Here is a 22,441-nt window from a genome sequence, read left to right as displayed (position 1 = left end):
CACACACACACACACACACACACACACACACACACACACACACACACTCTAGTGTCCCATTATATAAGCTCCTCTTGTTCCTGTAGTTCAGCTCAGAAAGCCAGGCCCTCCCTTGACCACTCCAGACTGGCTACAGGGTGCCCTTTCTCTCCCAGCCAATAAATTAATAACAATAATAACATCATCATTATTATTATCAGTTATTTATTGAAACAGGCACTATACTAAAAACTATGTTTTGTCAATTATACTCAGTGGCTCAGATAGGTTGAATGACTCAAAGGCATTTCAGCTCAAGGCAGCTGAAAAATTAAGGTGCATCCAATCACCTGGGACCTTGTTAAGATCAGATTCAGATGCACTTTGAGAAGTTCCCAGGTGAAGTCCGGCAGGTCTACAGGCCATACTTTGGGCAGCGTGTCGTAGCGGAGGGCCTATTTGCTGCACTCCTCCCCCCTCCAGTCCCCAACCCCAAGGCTCCTCCCGTTGTGCCTGCCCCCGCACTCTGTGGCCCCAGCCCAGTCCAGTAACACCTTTGGAGTCCCCTCTGCGCTTGGACAAAGGCTTCTCTCCGGTGCACCAGGTCAGACCTGCTGGGGCTTGCTGGGACAGACCAGCCTTTTCAGGTTCCTGTCATGTGGCCTTTTAATTAGCAAGGAAGGGCCTCATCAGCCATTTGTGGGTTACATTCACCTGGGGCCCCCTGCTGCGTCCCTGAAAGGCTGGGCTTCCCCTAGTGGCCAAGGATCAGATAACCCACTTCAGTGGGGTAGAGGTGAGGGTCTGTTTTGGGTTCTGGGTTACACTGGTCAAGGTAGCAAACTCTCCCAAGCTAGAACACCACCGCTTTTAAGCACCTGGAATTTGATGAGACCTGTGGCCAGTGCTCCTGGGGCCATTTGGGGGGGGTCCTGGCAATTTGGGACCCCCACACCGTTACCCCAGCCTTCCTCTCACCTCTGCTAGCTTTTTTGTCTCCCTTGATTTTGGGAGGCTTCTCCCAAAATGATCCCCATTTGACGGGTGGGGAAACCCAGCCTGAGGTGCTACATGGAGGAGCTGGGCTGTGACCCCAGATCTGATTCCAAGATGCATTTGTCTCCTCTAGACCTCACCAACTTTCCAGTCTCACTCTGGAAGAACAGGAGACCAAGGAAAGAGATGCTGAATCCCTGTGTGATTTCCTTGCTGTCCTGGCTGTGACCAGAGGGAATTGGATTCTAGAGTCAGGTTGCCTGGGCTTGGATCCTGGCCCCTTTTACTCACCAGCTGTGGGACCTTGGGCAGGGGACTTAACCTCTCTGAGCCTCAGTTTCCTCATCTGCCAAATGAGGATAATAAGAGTACCTCCCGCACAGGTTGTTTTTAAAACAATTTTATTTATTTACTTATTGGCCGTGTTAGGTCTTCGTTGTGGTGCGCGGGCTCTCTCATTGTGGTGGCTTGTTGCGGAGCACGGGCTCTAGAGCACATGGGCTTCAGTAGATGCGGCGCGTGGGCTCAGTAGTTGTGGCTTGTGGGCTCTAGAGCACAGGCTCAGTAGTTGTGGCTCATGGGCTTAGTTGCTCCACGGCATGTGGGATCTTCCCGGACCACGGCTCGAACCCGTGTCCCCTGCATTGGCAGGTGGATTCTGAAACACTGTGCCACCAGGGAAGCCCCGCACAGGTTTGTGAAGGGGGACGTAAAGAGCACTTAGAATGGTGCCCAGCTCATAATATGGCGTATCAGGTGTCAGAAAGTTACATTTTTATCATTCATTTCCTCTCTAGTTTGGACCTGTCTAGGATCTGGGGAAAGAGCTCAATAACTGTCTCAGAGCTCAGCCTCCATGGAGATCCATGGGCAGCTTTTGGGCTGGGGGAAGAAGAGCATTTTATCAGGCTTTCAACCCTGACCTTTGTAAGTAAGCAAATGCCAAAGACCCAATGAGAGTTTCCTTCTTTTGGGGAGAAGGAGAAAGGAAGGGCTGGAAGTGAGGCAGCCACTTGTGCCCAACCCTCAGCTCCCCTAAAGCTGGCTGTTCCCCCCTCCACTTAACACACACACACACACACACACACACACACACACACACACACACACACACACACACACACACACACACACACACACACACACACCCTGCCCCAGACTGAGAGAACCAGGTCAGCCTGTTCGGGGAGAGGCAGCAAGCCACGCGCCATGTGTAAGGCACCCCATTATTTGTGCCTGGAGCCCAGAACTGCAAGTTGGGGACCCCGTTTGAGCCCTGGCACCACCACCACTGCTCTGAGACCTTGGACCAGCCCCATCTGTTCTGGGCCTCAGTCTCCCCATCAGCAAAGGGGGCAGCCCCAAGCGTCCAGACTCAGAGCTCTCCCTGACAAGAGGGCAAAGGGCCACCCACCTCCCAGTGGCTTCCCCACCATGGGTAGGGTTGTCCAGCCTCCTGTCTGTCTCTGGCTTCATCTCCTCACTGTCCATTCCTTCTTCAAGAGACCCTCCTTTTTTTTTTTTTTTTTTTTGAGGTATGCGGGCCCCTCACTGTTGTGGCCTCTCCCGTTGCGGAGCACAGGCTCTGGACGCGCAGGCTCAGTGGCCATGGCTCATGGGCCCAGCCACTCCATGGCATGCGGCATGTGGGATCCTCCCAGACCGGGGCACGAACCTGTGTCCCCTTCATCGGCAGGTGGACCCTCAACCACTGAGCCACCAGCAGCAGCAGTGGAAGCCCAAGAGGCCCTCCTTTAATCTCTTCAGTTGAGGAGGGGGCTGCTTCCCGGGAAGGCCCATTCTAGTATCCCTGACACTGATCCTAGCAGCATTCATTTACTTCCACAGGAAAATCCCCAAGGTTGGACTCTATTGTCTTTCTGTTTAGTTTTGGACCTTGACCGTGAGGCTCAGAAAGCCCCAGCCCTGACCTTGAACTCTTGGGGAACCCCGCTTATGGTAGTGGCCACACTTGACTCACCTGCTGGTGTGCCTTGACCAACTGGGAACTGAGCCCAGGTATGAGGGGCCCAGGGAAATTATGTCAGGTTCTAGACACACCTCTTTTTTTTTTTCTTGAAATAACATACATTTATTATCTTACAGTTCTGTAGGTCAGAAGTCTGACACTGAACTCACTGGGCTAAAATGAAAGTGTCAGCAACACTGTGTTATTTTCTGGAGGTTCTAGGGAAGAATGTTTTCTCACCTTTTCCAGCTTCTAGAGGCTGCCTGTACTCCCTGGTTCGTGGCCCCTTCCATCTTCAAACACGGCAGTGGCCAGCCGAGTCTTTCTCACATCACACCACTTTGACTCTGCTTCTCTCATCACATTTCCTTCCCCGACTCCCAGCCACACCTCTTAGAATGGGGAAATCAAATTGCATTTCCAAGAGGTGCCCCCTTGGGAGGGAGCCACCCAGGCCTTCCACTTCTGTCTCTACCACAGCTGCTCGCCTTCCACAGGTATTCCAGAGAACAGTCGTATTCTTAGAAAGGGCTCCCCTGCTCAAAACAACCACAAACCAACTGAGACAACAGTGGCTCAGAATCAGGGCTGAGTCGTGGAATCTGTGAGGTGTGTAGAGTGGGAGCATGTGGGGGTCAGATGGCCCCGGCTCAGATCTGACTCTGCCCTAACCCGTGTGGGCCTTGGGCAAGCTGCTTCACCTCCCACCCCTCCCCAGCACTGCTTCTTGGCTACAGCCAAGCCTCCCATACCCTCCAATAGCACCCCTGCCCCTCACACCCCCATCCTCCCATCCACATCCTATAAATGGCGGGATCAGGATTCCCCACTTTGGGAGCAGTGTGTACAGTATAGTGGTTCAGAGGTCAGCCCTGGAGCAGAGACCCCAGCTTCACCACTTACTCTGAGGCTTTGGGCAAGTTATTAGATCTCTCTCTGTGCCTCAGTTTTCTCATCTGTAAAATGGGGATGGTGATCATACCAATTGCAAGGGGCTGTTTTGAGAATTAGATGAATTAATAAGGTATAAGATGCTTAGAAGGGTGCCTGGCCCATTACAAGTGTTCAATAAATTCTACTTAGTCTTATATTATTACTGCTATTATAGTGATCAACCTGCCAGATTGCTTGCTTCTAAAACTCCTAGGCACACGATAAGAGGAACTATTCATATTGTGGTAACTCAGCTGCAGAAAGGATACTCCCTAGACCCCAACACTGGTGCAGAGATTAAATAAAATAATGAGAGAGAAGGTCTGCTTGGAAGCGTGCCTGTGTTAGTCCCCACCCCACCCCCAGTATAACGTCTTGGTGATCAGAACGGCACTATCTAGAGAATGTCCCAGGAAATCCTGTTGTCAACACACAGACGCTTAGAAGCCAGTGAGAATTGGGTGGGTTTTAGTGGTAGCTGTTGGGGGTGTCCTGTTATTTCTACTTTTCTTGTTTCTGATTGTGCCAAATCTGCACTCTTACAACCCCCCTCTCCCTCCCCACCCACCCTCTGGCATCTTGGTCTCCAGCCTTAGGCATGGAGCCTGGCAGCCACCACTGGGGAATCATGTTTGCCCAGAGTGTACGGGACGGGACGGGGCAGCGCTGGGAACTGGAATTTCTGGAGACATGGGGAAAACTCGCCATTTTGGCCCCTTTGAGAGGTAGAGAATCTGGAATGTGCCAGCCGACTCTCTGCCAGGTAGGGCAGCACATAAAGGACTCTGTGTCCCATTTCTGGGGTGCTCCCCGGAGCCTCCATGTCACAGTCAAGGCCCTCTATGTGGGAATCTTTAAAACTCTTGAACTTTTCTCCTAAAGTCATGTGCAAGAGGCAAAGTAACCACCATTCATCCAATGTTCCAGTTAGTAGGATTCTGGTTAGTTGGAATTTTGACCTTTCTTCTCTTTCCCCTCTGGCTATAGAGGAAGAGAAGGTCCCTTGGCCCCAGTAAATGGAGAAAGCCCTCCTTGCTCATGGCCCATGTAGTAGGAGGTCTACAGTGACCCCTGCCTCTCAGAGGTGACAGTGTGTGAAATTCTCATCAATGTGTCTTAAGAGTTATGAGGGAGATTGGTTGAGAAAATGTTCTACAATAGTTCCCACTCTTGTAGAAACAGCCCAGAGCACAGGTCCAGCAACTAGAGGAAGAGAAAGGTCCTGTATTGTCTTTCTACAGAGGATGGGACCACGTTTGCTGGCACTGTCATTGTTCCCGTTGTACAGATGGGAAAACTGAGGCCCAGAGAGGTTAAGCCACACGGTGAGTCACTGGCAGAGCTGGGATTTGTACTAAGTCAGGTGGACCCTACTGTCCTATTTCTGCTCTGTCCTCAAGGGTGCGTCAGATGGAGCCGTCCCCCAACCATTGATGGTTTGGGAGCTAAAGAAATCTTGGGTTAGAGGAGTCCAGAAGGTGGGTGCTGGGCCACTGGGTGGCCTAATCTGCTCTGCTTGTTCCAGATTAGAAATTCAAACACTCAAGCGAAAAGCCAGCTTGTTTTCCTCCCTCTCTCAGAGATAAGCTTTAGCTGGGGCCTTGATCAAGCTCTCAGGGCCCCAAAAGGACGGACTTGTTGTGGGAGTGAAGGCTTAGGACCTGTACGGGGTAGATGAGGAGAGAGAGGACTGCTGGTGGCTGAAAGCTTCAGGAGACCCCAAGAAACCGCCCCTGGAGTCCCTCCCAATCCTGCTTCACTTGGTCCCAAAAGCACACGCCCCACCCGTAGAATCTTGTTATGTAAGAGGTACTGGGCTGGGTCCAGCAGGGGCCACTGCGGGGCCTGATTAAACTCCGTTTTCCTGATTAAACTCCATTGGCCCTTGTGCCTTTGATCTCCAACTCATGGTCACCCCTCACTTGTCTCCTCTAGATGGGATCTATTTTGGAGACAACCGAGCTGACACAGTGAGTGAGTCGGGAACCGCCACACTGAAAGCTCGGCCAAGAGTCCGGCCCCTGCTGACCTTTCTTCCACTGGTGAGTACTGTTCCGCCCTGAGGTCTGTGGGTCTGCTGTGGATGGGCCACCTTGGCTGCCATAGAGGAGGAAGCCCCACCTGCCCTGGCCCGAGTGGTCATCAGCCTCACCCTCTGTCCATTCCCTTCCGTCCTGATGCCAACCCAGGGTGGCTACTGGGAGGAGGCATGGCTCATGGCAGAGGGGCTGGGATTAGGGGTGTCAGCTCCTCCGAGTCGAAACCTAAGGAGAGGTTATGGGGAAGTTGCATGCAGAGGCAATGCAGCAGTGGGTACCTCCAGCTCAGCAGGATTCATATTCCACAATCACCGATGGCTGACTGCTCTGTGCCACGCCCTGCATTGGATTCTGGGATTCAGAGATGATTGAGCCAGCATTGCTCAAGGAACTCCCTGCCCAGTGCAGGGGATGAATCAGTAAACAGACTATTAGAATATAGGCCAGAGCAGGAGTGGCCAATCCAGCTACAGGGTGGTGATCAAGGAAAGCTTCCTGGAAGAGGTGGCACCTGAACTGTCTCAAAGGTCAAATAGCAGTGACCCTTGGGAGAAGGGCATTTGAGACCGATTTGTTTGTGGATCTGAAACTGCCAGAAACCAAAAACTCCCTTCTGGATCCTGTGGTTGGACTTTTGTTCTCTAAAGGGAAAGACACTCAAAACAACTGCTCTGTGACTGGGTTTTCAGGGACAGCCTAGACCAGCGCCATCCAATAGAAGTATAATGTGAGCCTCATGTGTAATTTTATAATTTCTAGTAGCTACATGAAAAAGAAAGAGGTAAAATTAGTCCAAAGATGATCATTTCAACATTTAATCAATGTAGAAAATACTACTGAGGTAGTTTACATTCTTTCTTTCATACTAAGGCTTCAAAATCTGGTGTGCCACATTTAGAGCACACATCTGACTTCTGACTAGCAACATTTCAAGGGCTCAATAGCCACTTGTGGCCAGTGGCTACCGTACGCGACAGCCCAGATTTAGAGCCTAAACTGTCAGCCTCATAAATTCCAGGTTCACTACTGTCTGTGAGACCTGGGTTCCGGTTGAGACAATACAGTCACTGGGGTCACAGCAGCCCATACCTCGACGGACAAGGCACCTAATCCTGGTCTGAGTTCTCAGGGGCCTGTTAGACCTCACGGCACCCCATGCCTCAGTCTGGGGCACCCACAAGTTCTGTCCAGCACAACCATCTCCCTTGCACCATCACCGATTTTTCTGGGTTGTCCAAGCTCACCAACCAGACCCCGAGATTCTCTGTGAGAGACACTGAGTCTTACAGTCTCCTTGCTGCGACCCCAAGGCCTGTATGTGGAGGGCTGAGCACACAGACCTCTGGGAATACAACTTTAAGTAATTTATTTTCTGCTTACAAAAGCAATTCACGGACATCACAGACAAATAGAGAGAGAACACCACCAACAACAAAAAGGTATAAAGCAAATGAGTCCACCCCTAAATTTGTTTCCAGAGATGCATAAAACTGTTACAGGGTTATCGCACCCATACATGCAGATGAAATAATTTTGAGATTTTCCATCGCTGGAAGTGAATTCGATTCTCTCCCTTCACCTACTCCCAGCACACATACTCAGAATTACAGTGGTGGGCGCCCAGGGCTGACACACCAGTGCCTGTTCTGGTTGTTAAAATATTTAAATAAATGGCTGTTTCCCCTTGAGTGGCTCTTGCTGTCCTGGCTCCTCCCTCAGATCTGCACCAGGAAGTAAAGGGTTAATGCAGCACAGCTGAGTTTCTTCTGATGGGCCGGCATCCTGTATCCCTGCTCCCACCCACCCACCCACTTTGGGCCCCTTCAGTGATCAGTGCAGGTCCCTGCCTTTCTGCTCTCCTCCTTTCTGGCTTGGGTCCTCTGGTTTGGATCTGGTCTGGGCCAAGCCGAGTATGACTGGGGGTGCTGCACAGGGTTAGGGACTGCTGGCTGGTACTGGCTTGGGAGCAGTCCTTCTGGGCAAGCCTCAGACCCAGTCCCAGGAGATGGGGCTTCTCGCCACCAAACTCACGGCCCCTCACTGGTGAAGGAGAGGGAATGAACACACTGTGAACCCACAACTGAAAGGGGCCTCGTCGGGTCCACACCAGCCTCACTTTACATTGGCAGGAACTGAACCCAGAAAGGGAAGGTCATTCCATGCCGTCGGTGCCGGCTGGGTGGCTTGTGTGGTCCTAGCCAGTGGCAGGGCCATGAGATCGTGGCTGACACGTGGGGGACACTTACCGTGCGTCAGGCACCATCCCAAGTGCCTCGCCTGTGTTAACAGAGTCATTGGAGCCACCCTCTTGGGAAGATGCTGCTGTGAATCCCCATTTTACAGGTAGAGAAACTGAAGCACAGGATGGGGCAGTAACTTGCCTAAGGACAGGCAGCTCATAAGTGGCAGAGCTGGGATTTGTAGCCAGGCTCCAGGCTCCGAGTTCTATTCAGGCCGTCCTATCTTCCCCTCCACCCACGGCCCAGAAGCTTTTTTTCTTCCCTCCCAGCACCAGCCCGCAGCACCGCCTGCATCTCCCGTGTCTGCCTCTCTGAACCCCTGCCTGGCAGCCAGGGCTTTCTGGGCACCAGGGCTTCTGCCTCTGTAGGGTCATAGATCCCTCTGAGAGCGTGATGGGGCTATGAGCCACGTACACGTAATTTTGCTTACAATTCCAACAGAGGGATCTCAGGCCCCTGGAAGCCCACCTATGATGCGAACCCTGGGCATGGTGGCCCGTATCCCGGGGACATGTTTTACTCCTGACTCAGGTTGTAAGATACAAAGCAGCCCCGATATCCTTCATCACCGGCTCCTGGGTTGAGGGGAGTCCGACTCCTCTCCCTTAGGCTCTGGGCTGGATCCTTTGCTTTCTTCTAGCTGGGGCAGGAGGCCGGGAGAATGAGAGGCAGGAGGACAGAACTGTGGGTTCACACGTAGACACACGTGCGCACACCCTGGCCCCCAGCCCCACCGAGTTGGGGCAGGGGTGGGGAGCTGGGTCGAGGCCAAGCCCTGCCTGACACTGTCCTAACCAGCTGGGCCTTGCCCCTCCCTCTCCTCCCTTCCCACACTCAGGGGGCACCTCCCAGGCCAGGCCACCCTGGGGCAGGGGAGGCTCAAGGTGGCGATGCCCATGACAGGCCCATGCTCTTCCTTGAGCACCGTCCGGGCCGGACCATCTTCTGGGAGCACTGTCGCTGTCAGTACCTCTCAGGAGCCCGCAGAGGGACTGGTGCGAGAGGGGAGGGCAAGATGAGGCGGAGAAGGGCCACAGCAGGTGCTACTGGCCCCTTCCTGGAGCTTCCTTGCCCTGTTTGAGGTGAAAGTGCAGAGAACAAAGAAATACTTTTCCAGGCAGCCGGCAGCCGGAGGCCAATTATGAAGAGGACCTTGGGATCCCTCAGTGACTGGGATGGGATCTGCATTGATCCTCAGGTAACTGGCACCAGTGCCCGCTGTGCCACTGGGCTGCAGGGTGGCTGAGGGCCAGGCCCTTCCTCTCCCAGGGCCGCTGGCTCCTCACCCACCAGCGGGGGTTATACTGGATGGTCCACTAGGGTCTCCTCAGCTGTGACTTTCTGTGTTAAAATAACTTGCTAACAGAGGGGCAGGAGGTGGGGTCAGCTCCCTGGAGCCCCCCAGAGACTCCAGGCCCTCTGAAAAGGATATGCTTCAGTCACCAGGGCCACCCCACTTCCTGCTCTGCAAGCTCTGAGGAACTGGATTAGAATCGCAAACTTCAGAGCTGGGGTAGGGGCGGACCTTAGTGCTCATCAGGATGAGAAAACTGAGGCCCAGGGAGGGGACGGTCCTGCCCAGGCCACACAGATCAAAGGAGGGGGAGATAGGACCCAAGTCCAGGTCTCCTCCTCTCAATTCAGTCCTGTCTACACCACGTGGGCCTGGGCTGAGTCGGGGAAGGATCCTTTCTCCCCACTTCCTTCTACCTCCAAGGGGGAGCCCGGCCCAGAGCTCAAGCCAGAGCCTGTCCCTAGCTTTTGAGAGCTGACTAGTGGAACAACTGGTGGAAAGAAGGTCATACTTTCTCTGGGGCTGCCTCTTGCCCTACCCTAGTCTGAGCCCAGCCATCTCCAGGGCGATGCATATGAGGAATTAAAAATTAAATGCCAACGTGGCAAATATGGGGAAACTGGCTGGACAGGTCCCCTGGGCTGCTGCAGGCAGTGAGAGCTCCCTGGGTTACCCCACCCTCTGAGTCAGGCAGGCCTGGCAGTGCCTGGGGAGGTGTCAGCCTGGGTTCCGGGCAGGAAGCCTGACTGTCTGGACCCTGCCCTCCTTGAAACGCAAAGATGCAGCCCAAGTCAGCCGGATTTCTCCTTCCCACTTTTCCACCCCATCCCCCGCCGTGGGAGCTCGTCTCTGAACTCAAGGCCCAGGCTCCCTTTGGGGTTGGGGTTTGAGCTCCTTAGGGTGAGCTGGGAAGGGCAGTCCTTATTGGCTTTCGAGTGATTCGCGTGGCTGACGTTAGCTGGGAGGGCTGTCAGGTGGGGGAAGCTCCATGCGTTCCTGGGGGGTGGGTGTCAGAAGCTTGCAGCCAGTGTACGGATGGAGCACCCTCTCCCCACCGTAGCCACCCCCGCCTCTGCCCACCTGGCTCCTCCTCCATGGTGGAGGTCTCAGCCTGAACCTCCAAAGCTCCACCCACACCCTTACCCTTATCCACACGTGGCCACCCCTTGGGCTCAGGGATGTGCACCCCCAGCTTGGGCTGCCCTCAGGACTGACTGGGAAAGAAGCTCTAGAAATGAGCTCAGGGCCATTTAAATGGGGGATTCTAGGGACCTTGGTGCCTGGACCAGGGTCAAGAACGGGGTGTTGTGGGCTCTTAGGGCATGTCCCTTTGATCCCATGGACTCCTTGCCCTAAAGGGAACCAGAGCAGGGCCCTCTGTAGCTCAGAGTCCAGGGCAGGACCCTGAAACGAGGGTCTAAGAGCAATTCTGGGATGGCAGGCTGGTCCAGAGGAAGACGGCCTTGTTGGTGGAATTCTCTGTTCCCCAGGAAGGGGGTATGAGCTGTGGCAGAGGGTGGAGGGCAGGGTGGGGAAGTAATGGGGCTTTTTTTTTTTTTTGCGGTATGCAGGCCTCTTACTGTTGTGGCCTCTCCTGTTGCGGAGCACAGGCTCCGGACGCGCAGGCTCAGCGGCCATGGCTCACGGGCCCAGCCGCTCCGCGGCATGTGGGATCTTCCCGGACCGGGGCGCGAACCCGTGTCCCCTGCATCAGCAGGCGGACTCTCAACCACTGCGCCACCAGGGAAGCCCTGGGGCTCTTCTTTTTTTAACGCTCACTGGTTCCCAGCTTCAGAGAAGCTGCTGTGTGGGGATCACACTCTGTACCCTCACGCTGCCCCACAAAGCCAGGAAACAACTAACCGGCTGGGCTTCACCCCGCTGGGGACGCTGGGTGTCTGGAGGGGTTTCCTGTGGCTCTCACTCTGGGGGCCTGTCCCCCTGCTCCCCCAGCCTACAGCAGTGTCCCCAGCCGTGCCTGGCTCTGACTCTGACTCAGGGTCATCTCCCTCACCCCCTGCAGCTCCACACCTCACCCTGAGGTGCCCCAGCCAGGCTACTGGAGGAATCTGGTGAGGAAGTTTGCATTCCACAATGTGTCAGTAAGGCACTGAGCTGGCCTGTGTCCAAGGCAACCGTGTGTGGCCCATTGGCCAAGCTCCTGGTGACCCACCCTTGGGGGTTGCCTGGGTTCTGAAGAATCCCAGGCATGAGGATGTGTGTGTCCCAGTCCCAGGGAGGCCAAGGGGGCAGGGCTGGGCCCATCGGTGGGGTAAGGCTGTCCCCTGAGCCCTTGGTGGTGCAGCAGGGGGCAAGCAATGGGCTCTGACCCCCTGTAACATTAAGAGGGAGACAACCTCATCCTGAATAGTGAATGCTTTCCTCCCTTCCTCTTTCCTTCTTTCCTTCCTCCTTCTCTTCAACTCTGAAATGTCTGTGGTTGAAAGGGCAGTAGGAGATTCCCGGCTACCTGACCCTGACTACGGGGAAGCACCCATGTATCTCTTCAGGTCCAGCTGGGCAGACACGTCCCGGGAGCTGTGCCCAGGCAGAGTGTCCATGGACTCAGGCCACTGCTCACCTACTGAGCCTTGTTAGGGCCTGAGGGCCAGGAGCCCGGGGAAATGCCCTTCCTTGAGTGCTTGTCTGCAGGATCTGTTTAGGTGTGGGGTATCACAACAAACCTAAGGGAGGTGGGATCAACCCCATCTTACAGATGAGAAAACTGAGCCTCAAAAGGCGAGAAGGGGGCACACTTCCTGACCACTGACCTTGTGTCCGATTCTGTCTTTGAGATGATGGAGTTAAATTAAGATTGCCAATCTGGGGACTTCCCTGGCTGTCCAGTGGTTAAAACTGTACATTTCCAGTGCAGGGGGCACAGGTTTGATCCCCGGTGTGGGAACTAAGATCCCACATGCCACGCGGTGTGGTAAAAAAAAAAAAAAAAGCCAATTTGATCTGCCTGCCTATAAAATCCATGCTCTTTCTTCTTGATTACAAGAATTAAAAAAAAAAAACCAAAACTATGTACTGTGTGCTTCTTTAAATTATGAAGGAAACAGAAATTCATCGTTAAGAACTGAAAATAGAGACAAGTATAAGGAAGAAGATATATATAAATATTCTTGGAACAGCACTTCTGCCCCCAGCCTCCCTGCCAGCTAATCATTGTTGGGTGACTTTTCAATATATGAGGCTGTGAGGGATTTTAAAGGGCTGCTTGACTGAGCTGGGGAGCTGGTTTGCACCCCTCTGTGAGGTGAAAAATTTGAGTCACCTGATGCACATGGGCCCTGCTGAGGTCGAACAAGACACTTTGCTTTCTTGTTTCAGCCCTCATGCGGTAAATAAGCATCCTTTTCTATTTAGTGCCATGTTTTTTCATATTTCTTTGCTTTTTGTTGGTGATTTTGCTATTTAAAATGGTCCCCAAGCATAGGGCTGATGTGCCATCTGACATCCCTACATGCGAGGAGGCTAGGTGAGGCGCCTTAACAGAGAAAATATGTGCGTTAGGTAAGCTCCGAAGGTGTGAGTTATGGTGCTGTTGGCCATGAGTTCAGTGTCAGTGAGTCAACAATAGATATTAAATAAGGTCTCTTTAAACAGAAACATGCATAAAACAAAGTTATGTATTGATCAGCTGATGAAGGTGCCTTGACCAAGGTTTACAGGAACCTAACCCTGTATTTCCCTCGGGCATTTTGATCCAGTTTTTGCTAATTGAGTGTTAGCAGCAACTTTATAGACCCTAACTACCGCGAATAACAAGACTCGACTATATCATAAAATTCACCCTTTTAAATGAGCCCTTTTATATTTTAGTATACTCACAAGGTTGTGCAACCATCACTGTGGATTTTCCAGCAATAAAATGGCCTCACGGAGTAGCAATTTAAGAACCATATGTCTTTCCCTGTCCCCTAACCGTTCTGCTCTCTTTCAGGATGCCCAGGAGAACCATGGACTGGCTGTGCCCACCCCCTCTGTCCCAGACAGCTTTGCAGACCAACAAATGACAGGTAAGAGGACCCTAAGCTTGGGGCTTGTCCATCTTTCTTTTTTTCCTCCTTAAGCCCAAGCGTCTGGTCCCCCCTCCCCAGCTGGTGAGAAAGCTGGAGTCCCCGGGCCTCTTGGCTGCTGGCTGTCGTGGGTGGGAGATGAGGAGAGCCACGGTTGGCTAAGGCCCAGTGGGGGAAGAATGGTGAGGGCCGAGGCCAGAGCAGGAACAAGTTCAGCGTGAGTGGTAGAGAGAACCCCGGAGTCAGGCAGACCTGGCTTCGAGTCCCAGCTCCCCTGCATACTAGCTTCGCTCCCTGGGGCAAATCACTTAACCCCTTGCACTCCGTATCTTCCAATGAGCCACGGGCAAGACAATTCCAGTTCTGGAAGAGTAAACTAAGTACTGGATGGGATGCAAGTCACTTCTTGTCATACCCTGCTCAAAACCCTCCAGTGACTTCCCTTGTCACCCAGTGGAAGGGTTCTTGCCAGGACCGCCAGAACCTGGCCCTACCTGGCCTCATCTCCTGCTGGCTTTCCTGTCTCATGCTCCTCCGCCATCCCGGTCTCCTTGCTGCTCCTTCAATATCCAGGCACATTTCCACCCTCAGGTCTTTGCGCTGCAGTTCCCACTGCCCTGACAGTTCTTCGCCTGCACGTGTGCACAGCTCTCGCCTCCCTCTTTCCCTCTTTTCCTCTTTGCTCCAGTGTCACCTTCTCAGCCAGGTCTTCCCTGACCACCCTAGTCACATTGCACCCCTACCACCCCTCCTGGGTTTCCCCCATATTACTCATCACCTAATGTGGTAGTAATTTACTAATATATTATGTTTATTGCCTGTCTCATTGCCCCATTAAAACACAAGCTCCACGAGAGCCAGTATTTTGACTATTTTTTGGTTTGTCTTTTACTCAATGTGCTCAATGGATGTTGGTTTTCCCCCTCCGTACTCTCTGTCTGGCATTTGTTTTGAAGTCAGACAGGTGGGAGGAGCCCTTCAGAGCTGCACATTCCCAGGTTTGTTTCTCTCCGCCCTAGAAATTGAGAGGAGGAGAGGTGAAGGACAGGTACCCCTCAGAGAGAAGTAATCAGGGCATCCTGGTGGCCTGCAGACGATAGGGAGGGGGCAGGGGCTGGGGCCAAGAAGGGAGGGATGTGAGCCGCCGGGGCCAGGGGGGCTCAGCAGCTCTCTGGTGCCTCGGTCGTCCAGGTCACCTCATTTCCACAGACCCCCATCCATCCTGCAGTCCAGAATCTGTTCCAGAAGTTCTCTGTGAGGTGGAAAGCTGGGTTCTTGGCAGATTCAGGATCTTTAGAAAGCAGGAGGTGCTCATGCAAATTTCTCCCTCCCAAACTTTCACCCAGACTTCCTTCCTGAGGTCTCCAGGCCCCACCCCCATCCATGACTTCCTATCTCTGCCACCTTCCCTGTCTGTCTTACGGCTGAAGGAAAAGGTAAGCACAGGTGGTAGTAGTCAAAGCAATTACCATTCCTTAAGCACCTACTATGGGCCTTGCACCTGATAAGCTCTTGCCATGCATTTACATGAATTCTCTTGCTTAATCCTCACAACAGCTTTATGAGGTAAGTGCTGACATCGTTCCCATTTTTCAGATGATGAAACTGAGGCTCAGCAAGGTTAATGAGTGTGTCTCAGGTTGCACATTTAGTAAGTGGAAGAGCCGGGATTGGAACCCTGGCCTCTCTGGCTTTGTACCAGCCAAGGCACCTGTAAGAAACACTTGGTGTTGAAGGGCCCAACTGAAGAGAGTTTAGTAAAGGGATGATATACAGGACTGTGAGTGGGGCAGAGAAGGGTGAGCCTCGGAGCCTGTGGAGAAGATTTAGCACAGGCTCCAGAGGCTGTGCCAGGGACAGGCAGGGGCCCCTCCCCAGAAAGAAGAGGGTCACTCCCAGGAGACATGGCTGCTCCTCACGTGCTGTTCAAAAGGAAAGGCACGACACCGGCCAGCTACTCCCTCAGGAGCCCACCCCGCCCTGCCCTGGGCACTCGGAGATGGGCAAGCCCGGCTGCCTTCTCGCCCTTCTCATCTCTGCCTCTCCCTCCTTGCAGGCACCAGCAAGCTTATCAATGGCAACCTCCGATTATACAGCTCTGTGGGGGACCTGAGGCCTGGGCACTATGGCCAGGACTTGCTCATCCCCCCGCCACCCCCGGGCCCAGCCCCGGCACCACCCCCAGACGCTCCGCAGCCTCAGGAGGAGCCCTCACCACCACCTCCACCTTCCACGGCTCCCCCGCCTCCCCCGCTGCTGCCGGAACCCCCGTCCCCGCCCAGCATGGCCCCACCTCTGCCCCCAGTGATGGGGGCCCTATCCACCGCACCCCGCCTTCCCTCCCCATCCACACCCACCCCTCCGGACTTCATTCCCCCTGCGCCCCCCCTACCCTTTTCGCCAGCCCCGGCTCCCCCAGCTCCAGTGTCTCCTCGTACACCGGGGACTCACCCCTTCCCCGCTGCGGGTGTCGCCAAGTGGAAATCAGAGGTAGCGCTGAGTGACAGGCAGCCAGAGGTCCCCAGAGGCAGCCCCCCCGGGAGCCCTGCTGAGCCCAAGGGGAGCCTCCTGGGACCGGAGACCCACCTCACCTTCCCCAGCTCGCTCAAGGTGCCTCCCCCAACCCCAGTCAGGACTTCATCCATCTCCTCTCAGGAAGCACAAGGGGCTCTTCCTGAGGAAAGAGAGGCCACCAAGAAGGCCCCCAGTCGACTCCCACTGCCTCCCAGCTTCCACATCCGCCCCGCGTCCCAGGTCTACCCCGACAGGGCCACTGAACCAGACCATCCCGAGGAGCCCAGGGCTACGGCACCAGCCCGTCCGAGGCCGGGCCAGTCCCAGGCCTGGACAAGCGAACAAGCCGAGACTCCACCTCCAGCCCCTCCCCCGCCCCCTCCTCCACTCCCACTCCCCCCCCCTGCCCCCCCCCTGCCCCCAGCTGCCCCTCCTTTGCCATCTGCTGAGAAGGCAGCCCCTCCCCCGGCTGGGGTTATGAAAAGACCCAAGTCCAGCTCTCCTGCTCCCAAACCCAAACTTGACCCCCCCAGCCCAGAGGACACAGCCTCTTCAGAGTCCGTGGACTGGTGGGATCCCAGCCAGATGGCAAAGCTGCGGAACGAGCTGTCAGCCTATCTCTGTGGCTCCAAGAGAGAGGACCGGTTTGCCAGTCATAGACCAGGCCCAACCGCATCCTCTCAGGGAAAGGAGAGCCAGAAGGGCCCCAGCCTGCCAGAGAAGGAGGCGCCCCCAAGTGTTCCTGAGGAGAGTCCTTGCAGCCAGCCAGAGAGGAAGGCTGCCGCCAGCCTGACCCTCCCTCCTTTGGACTACATCCCCCAAGACTCGCCAGCTCCTAGCATCCAGCAGATCCGGAATAAGCTGGAAGCCCAGTTTTCCTCATCAGCAGAGAAGGAAGCCAAGCCCAGCAGAGGGTCTCTGCCTCCCAAACCTCAGCTAGAAGGGGTAAGAGTCTTTGAAAACAGGGCTGATAATGGCAAATTCTCCAAGCCCGCGGCCAAGAATCTGCCACCTCTATCCACCGCCCCTCTGCCAACCACACCACTCCAGTCCAAGGCCACGCCTGGACCAGCCATACCACCCAGGGCCACACCTGAGCCAGCCACACCTGGACCAGCCACACCACCCAAGGCCACACCGGAGCCAGCCACACCTGGACCAGCCACACCACCCAAGGCCACACCGGAGCCAGCCACACCTGGACCAGCCACACCACTCAAGGCCACACCTCTGCCCACCACATCATCCCAACTGATAGCAGAGAAGAACCTAGTCCCAGCTGGACAGTGGGAGAAGCCAGAACATCAAGAAGTTGCAGTGCCCTCCAAGCCAGAGGCAGGAGGGCGCTCCTCAGAGACCAGTAAGCCTACACAGGGAGCCCTCTCATCTCCAGCCCTCCCCGCAAAGATATCCCCTGGCCGAGAAGAGGTGCCATTTCTCTATAAGCCCCATCGCAGCCAGAACATCCCCAGCAGAGATGTGGCCGTGGTGACGCCCACCCTGTCCAGAGGAGAGGCGGTAGGGTCATGGGAGCCTGTGGAGGTGAAGGAGCCCCGGAGGCTGCCAGCCAACCCCCCTGCCTCAGCCCAGCCTGCTGAGGAACTCCTCAGGCATCCAGTGACAGGGCAGGTGGTGGAGCAGGGCTCCCCGATGGCTCTGCTCCTTGCAGCCAGGCAGAGGGCACAGAAGGGGAGGTCCAGAGGGGCTGCCCTGGGCCAGTCCTCCCTGCCAGGGAGTCTCCGTGGCCACAGCCAGCCCAGGGCAGGCTCTGACACCATCTTCTACAACGACGGCCAGCCCAACTCCTTCACAGTGGTCCCCAAGGTACCCAAGGAGACTGAGAAGGACCCCCAGCTAAACTTGCCAGGACAGCCCAAGGTACCCAGTCAGTGGAAGCCCCAGCCCCGCAGAGACCCAGAGGGCACGGAGCCCAGCTGCGGGTACAGCTGGACAAAGACGGAGCCGCAGGCCCCCGTGGCTTGGGAAAGACCAGTGCCCTCCAGCCTCCCCCAGGGCCGCCTGCTGCCCAAGTCCTCCTCTTCCCCTCCTTCTCCTTCCCACAAGAGGGAGGAGGAGTTCAACTTTGAGGTCATCCCACCGCCACCAGAATTCAGCAATTACCCTGAGCCCCCGCCCCGCGCCCTGCAGTATCTGGGGCGCCGGGGCTCCCCTCCCCAGAACAACTTCTCAGACTTGGGGCAGCTCGCGGACGCGGGACCCGCTCGCGGCTCCTCGCGCTTTTCCGCCAGTGCGGGCCCCGCCGGGGCCTCCATGGGCCTGGGCCGTTTCTCGGGCGGGGGCCGTTCGCTTATCAAGAAGCGCCTGTACGTCGTCGGGGAGACCCACCGCAGCCCCAGGCTGCCCCGGGGCGGCAGTGGCCGCAGCCCGACCTCCCCTGGCTGCTTCGGGCCGCATCCCAGAGGGCCCTTCTCAGCGCCCGGAGGCCCGGAGAAGCGGCGCGTCAACTCGACGGGCCGCGCGCCCCCCGCCGGCCTGCACGCGCGGAATATGCCCCTGGAGGGCGGCCCCCGCGGAGAGGCCAAGTACAAAGCGCCCGGCGGCGGCAACTGCGGCGACTGCGTCTGCGCCCCGGCTACCCGCAGGTGAGTTGCGGGCCAGGGTGATGGTGGGAGCCTGGGCTGGGAAGCCAGGGGAGAGGGAGGCTCTCCCCTGGACCACGGGGGAGCTGGCCAGGCCACGGCCATCAGTCTGGGGCATTTGGTTTTCTCTCCTCTGGCTCTCAGGGCAGAGAGAAGGGGGAGGGAGGCACACTGCGCCTGGAGAGGGCGCCTTTGGCGCTTCCTTTATCTGCTTCCTTATATCCCGTTATCTCCTTTGTTTTCTCTTTCCCCCTCCTCCGGCTTTCCCCACCAGCTCCCTCTTCTCTCTCCTCTCTCCCACTCCCTGGAGCCCCAGCGCGGGGTGGGGGGAGACCTGAGTGGCCCTTGGGTGCTGGGATTTCCCATCACAGAGACGCGTCCAGAGCCAGGCTAGGAGGGACGGGTTCTGAGCAGAAGGGTATGAGGCATGTACTCTGGCATCAGGGCCTAGACAGGAGGGAAGCCCTGTGTCTGGTGAGTCAATACTGGGGTCCCACTCTGGGGATGGTGAGCCCTGAGCTTGTGGGGCAGCTCCATCGCACTGAGCCACGTCCTTCCTCTTGTGCCCTGGGGGAGATGGAAGGGGTGTTGGTTAGCCAGATATTAACCTCATCTCTCTCCTGCTCCCCACCAGGTCTCCCCACAGCAACCCCCACTATGGAAGCTCCATCAACACATTCACCGTGAGGCCTGGGACCCACCATCCCATCTCCTATGCCTACTCGGGGGCCCATCGGAAGGCCCCATCCTGAGCCCAGGGTTTTCTCAGTTCCTCTCCAAGGGGTCGGATCCAGGCACTTGTTTTTGTGGGGGTGGGAGGGACGCAGCAGGTGTTAAGTAGCCTCACTGAGACACAGAGGAGTCTGTTTCCCAAAGACAGACAGGGGGACAATGAGTGAAGCAGTGGGCCCAGTAAGATTGAACTTCTGTTTCCCAAAGCACTGGTGTGGCTGTGGACTGTCTGCAGATGGGGGTGGGAGGGGGAAGGAGGGAGGAGAGGAGGAAGGAGGGAGGAGAGGAGGGACCTTTAAGGAGCTGGAGCCTGAGTTTTCACTGTCTGGTACTGTTTGCTTTAGCAAGGCTTATTGAAAGCAGTTTTCCAAGCAAGCCTACTGAGCAGGTTCTAAAAGCAAGGGCTGGAGCGCTTGCTCAGAAGGGAACCCATCAGGATGGCTGTGATTGCTGGTCAGGCCCTCATGAGGGGCTGAGGCCCAGCCCTGTCTGGGTTGGGGGTGCAGGGTGCTACAGGTTGACCTCCTCAGCCTCCACCAGTCCACCAGTTGCCACTCCCAGAGGCGACACCTGGGGTTCCTAGCATAGAAGCCACGTTGAGCAGGAATATGCATACATACATGTAGAGAAGGTACTGGAACAAAGTGCTTTGCATTGACCAAGGGTGGGGATGGGGTACTGGTGGTTCATTTCTCCCTGGCCCTGAGCTACAGGAAGCCCTAGAGAGAGAAGACGTGGCAGGTTTGGGATGGAAGACAGAGGATTAAGGCTTGCTTTTCTATTCAGACCCAGGCAGCCATGATTTGGGGGATCCGGCCCAAGGAGCCAGAAAGCCTGGGGCTTGACACCAAAGGCCTTACCTGGCCAGGTCCTGTATGGGATTTGGAGGGGCATCATTCCCAACCACCCCTCCCAACCCCAATACTACAGGTCTCCAATATCACTGAGGCCTTAGAATGTGTAACCAAGATGCCAGAAGGCCTTGTAGAGTAGAAGGTGACAGAGATGGGAATAGAGGTCTGAGAGGAGTTTGCTGCAAGTATGGAACGTGTTTTAGAAAGTCAAGAGTGGCAGGACTGGGCCAGTTCAGAGCAGGGGAGCCCTATCGGTAGGGTGACCATTTGTACTTTGCTGGGAAGTCTGGGTTTATGCCTGTTTTCCAGTGAGTGAGAACCCCTTCCACTTTCAAAAAACTCCTGGTTTAGATAATATATGCTCACCAGACATATCAGGAAACAATATTCTTTGGTCAATCTTCTGTCTTCAGGTCTTGGTGGGCCGAATTCCTGGGGCCAGGCCAAGGAAGGCTACCTGGGTAAGGAGGAGGGGCAGGGGGTGCCCACCTCAGAGGAGCAGGCTGGTAGGGGCATCCAGGAAGCAGTTCCCTTTGGGGGCACGATGATGGACCTCTACGATTTGTGCTAACCAGCCAGGGTACCGGGGTGTGGGGATAGCAGATGACCACTTCAGGGAAAGAGAGTGCAGGGGTGGGTGGGCACCCTGATGGGGCAGGGTCTGGTTACCTGTGTCTAAGAAGCGAACCCCACCCCAGTGCCAGCACTGGCTCTATATATATGTATGTATTTTCCCTGTACAATGTTTTATAAAAGAGTTCACTAATTTATCTGCTGTGTTAAGGCTTGAGGGGTGGGGTGTGGATTCCCAACTGTATCTTGCTCTGGGGTGGGCAGGGAAGGACTGATTCGCTCTTGGCTTGGGAAATAAACAGGCCAGTTTGGATGGCCTCCAGCTCTGTGGCTATGGATTGATGACTGGGAGCTACTGGGATATGATCAGAGGTTGGGGGAGCTCAGCGGGGGAAGGCTGAGCACAGGGTGGTGGCTGAACTGGAGCCATTATGCTGGACCCAACTCTCTCTCTGACCCTTAGGTCTTCTCATTCTCCAAGTCCTTCAAGGGGAAGGAGCAGAGCTGAAGTCTGGTGATAACAAACTGTGCCCTTAAGCAAGTCTCTGACTCTCTGAACCTCAGTTTCTTCTTCTGTACAGTGAGCGCGATAACCTACCTCATAAGGCTGTTGTGAAGACTAGAGACAGTCATGCGTTCATTTAACAAGGATTTGAGTGACTACTAGATGGCAGGCACTGTGTTTAGCACAGATATACAGCCATCAACACACTGACATGCCTCCTGCCCATGGCAAGACAGTAGTCTCGTGGAGGAGAGAGGATGGAAGGAATGCACAGAAACAGCCTCTGTTATAATAAGTGGTAGGAAGGGAAGGAACAGACACTATGAGAATAACTAGAGGGTGGGAGAGAGGTGGATTTACTTTGACTGGCTGGTCAGGGGAGGCCTCTTGAAGGGGTGATGTTTATGCCGATTTAGGCCGAGCAGCCAGCACGTGTCTGGTACTCAGGAGTCGCTCAGGAAACTGCATCTTTGGGTGATGACTACCTTACGTTTGCATGTGGCCCTTCACGGTTTTCCGTAAAGCTTTGACGTGGCATCTTTAAATTTTCCAGAAGAGGAAACTGAGAACCAGAGGTCATCTCAAGACAGTGTGAGGGAGAGAGTGTGTTCCTTGTGTTTCCTGTGTCTGAGCCTTTTGTGGGGGGTTGTTGGGAATGGGAGGCTGGGAGGACTACTCACTTATTCAGCAACTTGTGCTTCCAGGAGGGGCCTCCCTCTCCCATCCTGGGGCTCCCTGTTCTGTCTCTCAGTGTCCCCTGCCCTGTACTGCGAGGCCCTCATCTGGTAACAGTGAGGACAGGGGTCCTGCCTCTGGCTGCTCCTCCGCCCCCAGCCCCACCCCTGTTCCCTCCTAACTCTTCTTTCCCCTCGCCTGACAAGGAGGGGGCAGCGGGAGCGGAGGGTTGGGGCATCAGGGTTCCACATCTGGCCTTGCCTCTGACAAGCTGTGTGACCTTGGGTCTTGGCTAACTCATCTCAAAAGTGATGGGGAGGGCTTCCCTGGTGGCGCAGTGGTTGAGACTCCGCCTGCCGATGCAGGGGATACGGGTTCGTGCCCCGGTCCGGGAAGATCCCACATGCCGTGGAGCGGCTGGGCCCGTGAGCCATGGCCGCTGAGCCTGCGCGTCCGGAGCCTGTGCTCCGCAACGGGAGAGGCCGCAACAGTGAGAGGCCCGTGTACTGCAAA

At 55.5% G+C, this 22,441-nt stretch overlaps 1 protein-coding gene across 2 annotated transcripts in view; it reads left to right on the top strand.

Moving 5' to 3' along the window:
- CUNH6orf132 (chromosome unknown C6orf132 homolog) overlaps positions 1-21,078 on the top strand; it is a 25,370-nt gene extending 4,292 nt beyond the window's left edge. The window contains exons 2-6 of one of the 2 annotated variants that reach the window (XM_027127232.1): positions 5,119-5,202; positions 5,813-5,919; positions 13,400-13,475; positions 15,532-18,592; positions 19,224-21,078. In XM_027127232.1, the coding sequence (XP_026983033.1) occupies positions 5,119-5,202; positions 5,813-5,919; positions 13,400-13,475; positions 15,532-18,592; positions 19,224-19,341 (3,446 nt within the window). In that variant the 3' untranslated portion in view covers positions 19,342-21,078. The remainder of the gene's footprint in view (positions 1-5,118; positions 5,203-5,812; positions 5,920-13,399; positions 13,476-15,531; positions 18,593-19,223) is intronic. The other variant, XM_027127233.1, reaches the window with a different exon arrangement.
- The last annotated feature ends 1,363 nt before the right edge of the window (positions 21,079-22,441 follow it).

Source organism: Aethalodelphis obliquidens, unplaced genomic scaffold (genome assembly GCF_003676395.1).
Source record: "Aethalodelphis obliquidens isolate GAN/ISIS:26980383/991018 unplaced genomic scaffold, ASM367639v1 scaffold31, whole genome shotgun sequence".
Lineage (NCBI taxonomy): Eukaryota > Metazoa > Chordata > Mammalia > Artiodactyla > Delphinidae > Aethalodelphis > Aethalodelphis obliquidens.
This window is presented reverse-complemented; position numbering and strand designations above follow the sequence as displayed.